Raw genomic sequence first — 11334 nt, forward strand, 5'->3', positions numbered from 1 at the left:
GAGCCATCCAGCAAGGGTGGGGAGATCCCCAGGGGGCGTCCAGAACTCCCACCCGGGTGGCGCCGGCAGGGGGTGGCATTCCCATTCCCCCCTCTCAGGGAAGGAAACATGCATGCTCGAGGATGTCTACGATGAGTCACAGGTGATGGGGGAAAACCCCTCCTGAAGGTCCCTTTTGGACTCGAGGATACGCTGGTCTCACTTCTCCTTTCTCCTCATCACAGAGCTGTTCTTTGACAGGTTAAGCCACCAGGGAAGCCAGCAGGAAACAACTGGCAGACACTGGAGAAGGAATTTTGGGAGGCTCTAGAATCTTCCCTCCTAACCCTTTGAAAACTGGATAGAAAACTGTTGGGAGGGATCCCTGGGTGGCGCAGTGGTTTGGCGCCTGCCTTTGGCCCAGGGCGCGCGATCCTGGAGACCCGGGATCGAATCCCACGTCGGGCTCCTGGTGCATGGAGCCTGCTTTTCCCTCTGCCTGTGTCTCTGCCTCTCTGTCTCTCTGTGTGACTATCATAAATAAATTTAAAAAAGAAAGAAAGGAAAATTAAAAAAAAAGAAAAGAAAACTGTTGGAATAGTTTAGGAGCAGCACTATCTAGGGGCGAGGGGATGCATGTGATCTCCTCTTACAACCCCAATGTCTAAGCACCGACCAGATGACCTGCCTGCTGGGGAGGGAGTCCAGCCAAGGCCCAACACAACTGGAAGAAGAAACAGCCTTCCCTGTCTCAAGAGCTGGGCTACAACACATTCTTACCTTGAAATACCCCATTCATAGGAAGGTTAACTCCAGATCGCTTTTGAAAATACTCGTCTCTATGGTATGTTCAACTCCTTCTCTCACAAATCAAGTTACAGCTGGGATCTGTTGTTCCCTTGAATAGTGAGGGATCTCTGAGGCGTTTTGTTGTCTTTTAAATCCTTTCCTCCGTTGCAGAAAGGGCACAATTGTTTCAACAGAAACCACAAAACCTCAGCTTCCATTCAGCTTGAATGGAAAAAACAGCTTCCTCGGAGTCAGCAAGGAAAGTAAGCAACGAGACCCAAATGTAAGACTGATCTGGAGAAAGAGAGGGAGTCAGAGATGGGGAGAGAGTGGGCAGGGGTGCTTCCCCAGATTTGCTGGTCCTCATGTGGCCACACAGCTGCCTGGGATAGAGCCAGAGGTCGTGAGGCAAACCTCCATTTCTGTGAAAGCCCCTAACCAACCCTTCTTCACCCTACCTGTCCCTCCCTTCTGAGACCCAACCTAATTTTACCCTGGTTCCTGGTCAGCCCTGTGTCATGAACTCTGACCCTGGGTCACAGCAAGAAGGGGCATGCAACAGGAAAAGACCTCCTACCTGCATTTCCATACTAACCCCCCTATGTATTCCGAAGACCAATCGGGTAGGGCAGGGCCAGAGAGAGACTCTTATTTCTTTCTCTTTTCTTTCTTTCTTTCTTTCTTTCTTTCTTTCTTTCTTTCTTTCTTTCTTTCTTTCTTTCTTTCTTTCTTCCTTCCTTCCTTCCTTCCTTCCTTCCTTTCTTTCTTTCTTTCTTTCTTTCTTTCTTTCTTTCTTTCAAGATTTATTTATTTGGGATCCCTGGGTGGCGCAGCGGTTTGGCGCCTGCCTTTGGCCCAGGGCACGATCCTGGAAACCCGGGATCGAATCCCACGTCGGGCTCCCGGTGCATGGAGCCTGCTTCTCCCTCTGCCTGTGTCTCTGCCTCTCTCTCTCTCTCTCTCTCTCTATGACTATCATAAATAAATAAAAGTTAAAAAAATTAAAAAAAAAAGATTTATTTATTCATGAGAGACACAGAGAGAGGCAGAGACACAGGCAGAGGGAGAAGCAGGTTCCATGCAGGGAGCCTGATGTGGGACTCGATCCCGGGACTCCAGGATCACATCCTGAGCTGAAAGCAGATGCTCAACCACTGAGCCACCCAGGTGCCCTGAGAATCTTTTTTTTTTTTTTTTTCTATCTTGGGATGCAGAAAAAGTTCACTTTTTGTTTAAAGATCTCATGACTTACACATGCTGAAAATCTATTTAGAAACCACACACTGGGGGATCCCTGGGTGGCGCAGCGGTTTGGCGCTTGCCTTTGGCCCAGGGCGCGATCCTGGAGACCCGGGATCGAGTCCCACGTCGGGCTCCCGGTGCATGGAGCCCGCTTCTCCCTCTGCCTACGTCTCTGCCTCTCTCTCTCTCACTGTGTGACTATCATAAATAAATAAAAAAAAAAAAAAAAAAAAAAAAAAAAAAGAAACCACACACTGGAAACAAGCTTAAGTGTAGCCAACTCTCAATTATTGAGGCACTGGCTGACTATGTAGCTGGCACATGGCTTACCCACCCCTTGGCTCACCCTCTTTTTTTTTTTCCGCACCTCTTTTTATGGACATTTCAACATTCGTTGGCAGAAGGGGAGCAGAGGAGACTCAAGGAACTTGCATGTTCAAATGACAGTAGCTTTAAGGCAAAATGCTGTGTTGGGTTGTGGTGCAGGTTTTGCTACTACAGATCTGGGTCACCTTAGAGCAGTCACTTGCCTCCCTGACTGCGGTGTTTTCTTCCCTGTGAGAGGGCCATGATCCCACCAGCCCTGCCTACTTCACAAGCCAGTGTACAAGAAAAGGCTTCATACCGGGCCAGGCCCATCTCTGCGCCCACAATTCTTTTCATTCTCAACTTCCCTTGTTCCACGAAAATATTCCCATCCTAGCAGGGTCTTAGGACACCAATTGGCATCGACAGCAAACACTCTGATAATTCTTTCCCAAAGCCAGCATCCAGTAGAAACAAAACATGAAAGGATTTAAAAAAACAAAAACAAACAAACAAACAAAAAACACAGGGGGATCCCTGGTGGCGCAGAGGTTTAGCGCCTGCCTTTGGCCCAGGGCACGATCCTGGAGACCCGGGATCAAATCCCACGTCAGGCTCCCGGTGCATGGAGCCTGCTTCTCCCTCTGCCTGTGTCTCTGCCTCTCTCTGTGTGTGTGACTATCATAAATAAATAAAAATTTAAAAAAATAAAAAATAATTAAAAAAAAACACAGATGGGTAAAGAACATCACTCTCCTTTTAGGCCTTTTAGGTGTGATTTCTTAAAGGTCACGTAAGCCGAGTTTTCATTCTCTAGCAGCCAGAGCCAATAGCCACAGCAGGCACCTGGGTAAGATCTGCCCTGCCCTGGAAATGTTTGTTCAAGAAACAGGGAGGGGGAGCAGAAGGTGGGGTGCAGGCCCTTCACGGCGGAGTAAACATGACCTGGCCCCGCTCTGGTCACAGGTGAGTGACATACCCTGCTACCTGCCTGCCAGTGACACGCAGGAATGAACAGACTGGACTTTCCAACTCCACTTCTCACAAACCCTCAGTACAACGTGAGCTTGAACTTTTCTCCCTGATGCCTCAGTGGGGCCAAGGCAGTAGGTGTGGGCAGGAAAATCCTGAAGAAAACCTGGGATGTTCTACGGAAACCAGGGGCCCCGGATCCCTCAGTCAGGACAGGATATTCTCCCCGGGGAGGCCGTACACACAGCTACCTTGCCAGGAGGGATGCCGCTGTTCTTCTTCCTTCCTGTTCAAAAAGGGCAAAATGAGAACCCAACGTCACTGCTTTTTCCATGGGCGCATCTCTCGGGAACCTTCTCTGTGCCAGGAACCGCAGGCAGGCTAGAACAGGCCTCACAGGAACTCGTGGCCAAAGACCACACCATGGAGAGCTCTTGGGGTGCACCAGGCGCTGCCCACGTCTCCCCAGCATGGTGTGTGGGGTGCTTCAGAGCAGCCCAAACATCACCTCCCCAGGTCTGAGTCCACGGCCTTAACCTCGGGCGGGGCTCCCCACGACTACTCCCAGCACCCAAGCGACTCGCGACTCCGCTCCAGCCTGGGCCGCCTGGGGAAGGGAGCCCGCTGCCCTGTCTGACTTCATCACCTCGGCCCCCTCGCTCTTCCCCCGAAGTCTGCAAACGCTCACCTGCCCCAGAACATTCACCTTGTCGTCTGAGGAATGCGAACGGGAAGGGCCTCTGATAAGGCGCATCTAGAGCTTATTGAAGTATTTCAGGGCCCTGCTAACAGTCCTCTGACGCAGCAAGCGTGGCCGCTCCTCCGCGGGGATGCTGGGGGTGGGGGGTGGCCCGAGGGCCCTTCCCGGGACGAGCCAGAGCCAGGCCGCGGCTTCTGACACAGAAATGCTGGGCACGGCCTGAAGGACGGAAATGACCTGAAAGCCTGAAATGGCCCCAAGGCCTTGGAAGCCAGCCTTGGCCCACCTGGGAGGGCTCCCCCCCCCCCCCCCCCCCCCCGCCGGGGGCCGTGGCCACGCTGCTGGCGGCAGCATCCCTGCACGCTGACCTCAGAAGCCATCCCAGGATGAACGGACGCGAGCGCAAAACCCTCCGGGCTCCTCAGGGAATAGGCAGTACCGGCCGGTGAAGGTCCTTCCTGTGCTCAGAGCTGGGCTGGGCCAGGCCTGAGCCTCCGGCCCGGTCCTCACACTCTTAACCCTCCGGCCCAGCTCCTGTGGCATGAGCCACGTCACCAGCCGGGCGGGGACCCTGGGGCCCGGCGGAGGGCTGTCTTTTCCCTGTCGCTCAGGGCCTACCTGCCAGGCCTGGCACAGGCTGGGTGACTGATAAACTTGGGGGGAAGAGAGAGGACACCAGACCAAACCCTCAGCGCTGAGGGGAGACGTCAATTCGCTTCCACCTAATAACTCCGCAGGATCAGCAGGCGAACACACGCGTTCATTACCAAGTCTAATTAGGCTGGCAGACAAGTGGCATTAATCATTTTTGACTGTACCTGGGATTCAAGCCCCCATCCCTCCATAATCAGAGAATTTCATGCTCTGATGAAGAGGGGGGGCAATTAAGCCCACATTTAATGCTTTCACTTTCATCTTTTCAGAAGACAGGAAGCAGGGAGGAGAGGAAACAGGATGCAGCTTGGGGACCTCAGAAGGCCTCCCTCAAAACATTCCAGATCTGTTCTCTGTCCCCAAATTCACACACACACACACACACACAGTCATGCCACTAAGACTTTTCCTAAGAGAACACCCCAATCAGAGCCAGGGGTGGGAGGAACTAGAAAGGAGAGGGGGGCTCCATTCTCTTTAACAACTCAACGAATGTCCTTTCTCCTAACCTCCACAGCCAAACAGGGGTCTGAGTCCATGAAAATACTTCAAGCCACGCATTTCAGTGCCGCCAGGTGTACTGGACAGATAAAGTACTTTCCAAGTGCCCAAGTGTTCTAGGGTCTGCTGCAGGGCAGCCCGGTGCCTTTATCCCAGGAAGGGTCGATGTCCCAGTGACCTCTTCTACATAGAACTCACGGTAAGAGATGACTCCGCAGGATCCAGTGGCTGTCACACGGGTGGTTCCAGTCTTTACAGAGAGGCAGGTTGAGCCCAACCATGAAGGAAGGGACAAGACGGAGCTGTGAAGGTAGGACATAAGTCTCACTCGCCACAGAAAGTGTCCCTTGCCCCTGAGGTCTCCTGGCAAGCATCTCCTTCCCACATCATAATTCAATGTCTATTGGGGGGGGGGGCTAGGTAGGACAGGGAGCCCCAGGGCTCCCCTTTCAACCCTGTAATTCCAGTCATTTAACACTTCATAGGTCTGACCAATGACGCCTCCAGAGAAGACTCTAGGCACTCGCTACCATTATGTAAGGTATGTCCGAGCATCCCTCCTTGAATGTTGACTTGGAACTCAGTTTTCCCATTTTCCAAACTTCTAGTCCAGGAAGGCTTACATATCCACAAAATGAGATGAAAGGTAAAAGGTCAATGCTGTGTGTCTTCTACAGAAGAAAGGGTCTGTGACCTGTAAAGGTCATTTCCTGATACCAAGCCAAAGGGCAGCCCGTGACTTTTGCACGTTGTTTGCTGTGGACCCTGCCCTCCTGGAATGCTGCAAACAGATTCTCGCCACTGCCACTGTCCCTACCCCAAAGCATACACACGCATTCACATACTCTCTCTGTCTCTCTCTTTCCGTCTCTATCTCTGTCTCTCTCTCCCCCAGTCCCCACTAGATTTCTTTCTCTATCTCATAAACATGATCTCTTTAATCTTGGAAATTAATATTCACTCTGAACCCCCCTTTTGGCAAATCCAGCATTAACCAGAACCAGTTACAGACGGGGAAGTAGGGGTAAGTTGAAGTTAGAGGGGCCTTCACCAAGCAGGCAGGCAGTGGGAAGACCGCTTTCCAAACGTTTCCCTTGTTAAGAGCCGGTCTTGCCAACATGGCTCCTACCCCTTGTCAGCCTATTGCCTAGACAGATGTCATTCGTGTACCACTGCCCTTCTGTTTATTTCTGAGAACAGAGAAATTTAAGAGTAAAGACAAGCCACCACCTTCATGAAAGGCTAGTTACTGAGGCTGCTCTGTGCCTGGCACTTTGTTAGGGGCAGATGAAATAAAGACAAGACACTAATACCTAAGTGCTCTCTAAGCCACTGGTATTCAGTGAGGATGCTCCTCGGCCACACCCAGCAGGAATGGTGTTTCTGGAGGACAGCCGACACCCGCACATCCGGGGATGCTCATGGCACTCGCTTCCCCACTTAGTTCAACCAGGCAGGGTTTGAGAACTACACTCACTGCATGGAAGGGTGACCCTCAGAGGTGTCATGAGGCCAGACAAATAACTGCGGCTGTCGGATGGGAGGGGATAACAGAAACGCTCACAATGCATTTTGCCAGGCACTGGGTTAAAGCACTTTACATATGTTCATTCATTTAATTCTCACATTAACACAATGAAGCCGACAGCGTTAGCCTCATTTTTTTTTAAAAGCAAGAAAGCAGAGCACAGAGATGCCCAGAACGACACAGAGATTAAGCGGCGGAGTGGGGATTTGAAACAGGTCCTCTGGCTTCAGTCTGTTCTCTTAATCGCTGCATGCTATTGCCTCTTTAGAGTCCTATTTCTGAACCTTGCTCTTAAAAACAAAGATGAAACAAAACAACCACCGCTTGGAATTAGATAGTCAACTTAAAGGAAGATGCTCGGGGAGTGCAGCCGGCTGTGTCTTCACCTGCCAGCGCTCATTCGCACATCAGAACATTTCTCAACTGTTCCCACCCAGCCACAGGTCCCCAGCTAGTTAGATATTAATAATGACAAACAGAGACTCCGCTCCTAGTCCCTTGATTCCAGCTCTGCTCCCTCTCTGGTGTTCAGCCATCCCTGGGTGATACAGTCCCCAAACGTCTTAATACAGACGAGAATTCCACTGAAGTGGATTTCCCAGGATTCCAGCGCAGCGAAATCCATGACGGTGAGTGCTCCCTCTGTCTGTGTTTACAGACGTGGTGGGTACAGTAAAGTGCCCGAGGACCCTTGAGAGGGCAATAGTTGCCAGGACGTCCATGGGCAAGTGACATTTGATTCTACTGTAAGGTCGGGAGCATTTACCGAGTGACAGCTGCCCTCCAAGCACAACACCCACCTCTATGAAGCCTGCTCTGTCCTTTCGTGTTAGCACCTAAACCGTGAGTTCTGCTGGCGGAGGGAGCAACACCTACTCTCCCCTCCAATCTTTCCCTTCTGCTTGACCCTGGCTTAGAACGTGAGCTTTCCTCCCCGGAAGCCAGTTGCAGCAGGCGGCACCCGGCACAGCCTCTGCTGCGAACTGCAGAGCCGAGCCGAGCCGAGCCGAGCCGAGCCGAGCCGAGCCGAGCCGGGCAAGGTAGGGTTTTCCTGATGGGGAAGTAGCTGCAGTCAGATGGGAGATGTGGGCCTTGCTTGGGTCCTGGGGGAAGGGCCCTTCGCGGACAGATACAAACCACAACCCATTTCCAGAGACGCTTGTTAGGGGCTGTGCCGTCCTCTGTGCTTTGTACTTCCGATATTTAAATATCTCTGTAAACACTTAAACACATGGACATGGGCATGGGCATGGATATGGATATGGACATGGACATGGACATGGGCATGGACATCCTCCACCCAACATGGCAACTGCAAATACGGGGGCGGGGAGAGGGCACCGGTTAGAGAGATACCCGTGCCTAACTGTATGAAGAGAAAAAAATAATAACCCTCACCCCCAAGAAGACTGCAAATTTGCTCAGCAAGTCCCCACGCTGGGTGTCCAGTGTTCTACAGTCAGGTTTCAAGAAGAGCCTGGCTCAGAAAGAGGCTGGAGGGGCCTGAGAGCTCCAGGGAGGGAAGGACAGGACAGGGAGTTGACACTGATGGCTGCTGCACACCTAGGAGGGGGTCAGAGGCGCAAGGCGACGAGGGGGCACGGTCCCGGGTGACCTCAGGCTCACTCCCACCCACAGCCACAGCCCTTTGCATCCAAAGCCTAACCAGGTCTCTTTCCTGTCCCAATCCCAACAGGGCGCCCTGGAGGGAGGTGCGGACAGGTGGACGCGTACCGCGGCCTGGACCGCGGAGACAAGCCACGTTCCCATTAACCCTAATGAGCGCGGGTCAAATGGCCGCGTCAACAGCAGGCTCACCGCGCACCGTCACGAAGCTGCAACAAGAGCGAGCGGGTGCGAGGGAGACCACGGAGTGACCTTGCGCCGCGGTCCTCATCCCCGACCCGAGGGCGTGTGCGCGCGTGGGGGGAAGCTACGCACCTGCCAGGGAAGGGGCATTTGCTGAGCCCCGCGTAGCCACACCTGGCGGGGCCGCAGCCCTGGAGCCCCCCGCCCGCCGCCCCCCGCCCGCGCGCCCGCCCCGCCCCCCCGCCGCCCGCCCCCCCCGCCCCGCCCCGCCCCCGCCCCGGCCCCGGCCCCGCACTCACTAGCGCAGCGCAGCGCCTGCCGCAGCACCTCCCGTCCGCACAGGTCGCACCAGCCGCGGCCGCCCCGCAGCGCCAGCTCCCCGAAGCGGTGCCCCTCGCCTCGCTCCACCGGGACGCGGGGGTCCCGCGGCTGCTCGAAGATGCTCCGCACGTCGCGGGGCCGGGGCGCTCCGGGCCGCCGCCGCAGTCTCTGCTGCAGACCCGGCCGGACGGCGCGAGGGGGTCTGGGCGGCCGCGGCTGGGGCTCCGCGTCCGCCCGGGCGGCCCTCCGGGCGCTGCGCCCCTCGTGCGCCCCGGGCGCGGTGGACAGGGGCGCCGGGGCGCAGCGGCGCGAGGAGCGGCCGGGGGGCGGCGGCGGCGGCGGCGGCTCGGGGCCGCTCAGGCTCTGCAGGTACCGCGGCGGCTCCGGGTCCAAGAGCAGCCGGTAGGGACGCTGCCCGATGGCCGGGGACGCCATGGCCACGCGGGGCCGGCGGCGGCTGCTCCCGAGTCCGCCTCGAGAGGACGGCGGCCCGCCCCCGCGCGCCTTTAAAGGGGCCGCAGCCGGCGGGGCGGGGCGCGGCGGGGCGGGGCGGGGCGGGGCGCGGCGCGGCGGGGCGGGGCGGGGAGGCCGCCCCGGGGAACCCCCCCCCCGCCCGGCCGCCGAGCGCGCGTTTCGGGGCGTCTGCGGGGGGCCGAGCGGACGACCCCCGCCGCCTGCCTTCAGCCCCGCCTCCTCCGCTCTCCCATCGCCTCCCCCGACGCCAGATCCCGCCCCCGCGCCCCGCACCCCAACTCGCCCAGGTGAGGGGGCAGGAGGCCGCCGAGGGCCTGGGAACCAGCTGGGGAGGAGTCCACGGCGAGGCCCCGGGCGGGGGCCGCGCACATCCTCGGCCTCCCCCCCGCCCCCCGCCCCCCTGCGCCCCCCGCGCGGGGTCCCCGGGCCCGCCCCCGCCGCCCGGCGGAATCGCGTGACCCCGAGGGGCGCCCTGCGGGGACGCTGCCCTCCCCTCCGCGGCGGCCCTGCCCGGCAGGTTCTCCTTTCCCGGAAGCCGGGGGTTCCGATGACCCGGGCCCGGCTCCCGAGAGCGCCCCCCCCCCCCCCGCGTGGCTGCGGAGCGCGCATCTTCCTGGGTCGCGGCCGGCTCCGCCGCGGCTGCTCCGGGGCCTCGGGACACGCCAGCCGGACGCGCTCCCCTGGGGCAGGAGAGGACCGCGCCCCCGGGGACCCGACGCCAGGTCGCCTTCCGCTGCCCCCGGAGCCTGCCTCCAGCCTCCTCTGTCCCTGCCATTTGGTGGCTCCGATTCCACCGTCCTGAGGCTTAATATTCTTTGAAGGAAGAGCCCGGCATGTTTTTCTTTACCCCAGATCCCACCGAGTTAGCAGCCTGTCCTGATCGTCTCTCGTGGGCGGGGAACGGGACTGCTGGGTCTTGCAACGGGCCAGAAGCACGGCCCTGGGCCCCCTCCGGCCTCCAGCCTCCGGCCTCCGGCCTCCAGCCTCCGGCCTCCAGCGTTTGTTTTCTGCCTGTAAATTAGTCTGGGGGCGGGAAGACAGGTAATTGCTTTTGCGACCCACTCTTCTGACGCAGGGATCACCCCCTGTCCTCTTAAAACCTGGGGTTCACGTTGGTTGATCCAACAGAGGTCCCCGGCAACCAACTTTGAAAATAATCTAAATTCCTCTAGACCTCCGCCTCTCACCCTCTCCTTCCCAGGTCAGAGGTGGGACTCCCCCTAGCGCCCGGTGGGGGAATCTTCACTTTGGCTTTTTCTTTTCCTTTGGAGGTAAGTTTTAGACGATTCCTAAAATTTGGAAAGTCCAGTGATCAGGGAATTCCCAGCCTGCTTCCGTCCACAGCTTGTCCTTCATGGTGATGGCGATCAGAGAGCCCTTTGCGTTGAGGCCGGGGGCATGTCCCAGGTGCCGGGCCTCACCGGAGGCTGGAGCTTCTCGCCTCAAGAGGTGGTTTCTGGACACAAGGGAAAATAGCCGACCCCACGGTGTTACAAAGCAGAAGGAGCCGAGATGAGGACGTGTGCACCGTGAGCCACCCCTCTGACTCCCCTTGCCATCAACCTGCTGCCCTGGCTGAACCTTGCCTTCTCTACCATCAGTGGTTTTCAGACTTCGGCATGTAGCACTTGAAGTCACTTGAAGAACGGCTTGGTAAATCACAGATTACGGGGCTCCACCCCCAGACTTTCTGAGTCAGTAAGAGTTTAGGGCTGAGGTTTGAGGTTATGCATTTTTGACATCTTCCCAGGTGGTGGTGCTGCTTCTAGAGAAGCAGATCTAAGGCGGTGATTAAGTGGGCTTCTCTGTTCCTTTCCCCACAGGGAAGATGAGCTTCAGGGGACACACTGAGAAAAGTTCATCTGGGGAGCTCTCCCTGAATGCTTTCTGCGGAATATTCACACAGGAAAGTACAATTTGCCTTTTTGGTCTTTTATTTCCACCTCTTCCACCTTTTCTGCATTTTCTTGGAGTTGTTGCAGACACCTGTGTTGCATATAAAGCTCTGCTGGTGCCCGCCCTTTGTTAACCATCCATCACCACAGGCTTGAGACTCCTT

At 56.5% G+C, this 11334-nt stretch overlaps 1 protein-coding gene across 1 annotated transcript in view; it reads right to left on the reverse strand.

Annotated features, from left to right (window-relative positions):
* RASSF5 (Ras association domain family member 5) overlaps positions 1-9259 on the reverse strand; it is a 67761-nt gene extending 58502 nt beyond the window's left edge. Inside the window, exon 1 of the mRNA XM_055333803.1 lies at positions 8780-9259. Within this exon, the coding sequence (XP_055189778.1) occupies positions 8780-9236 (457 nt within the window). The 5' untranslated portion in view covers positions 9237-9259. The remainder of the gene's footprint in view (positions 1-8779) is intronic.
* Between the last annotated feature and the right edge of the window lie 2075 nt (positions 9260-11334).

The sequence above is a fragment of the Nyctereutes procyonoides genome, unplaced genomic scaffold (assembly GCF_905146905.1).
Source record: "Nyctereutes procyonoides isolate TBG_1078 unplaced genomic scaffold, NYPRO_anot_genome, whole genome shotgun sequence".
NCBI classification, from domain to species: domain Eukaryota; kingdom Metazoa; phylum Chordata; class Mammalia; order Carnivora; family Canidae; genus Nyctereutes; species Nyctereutes procyonoides.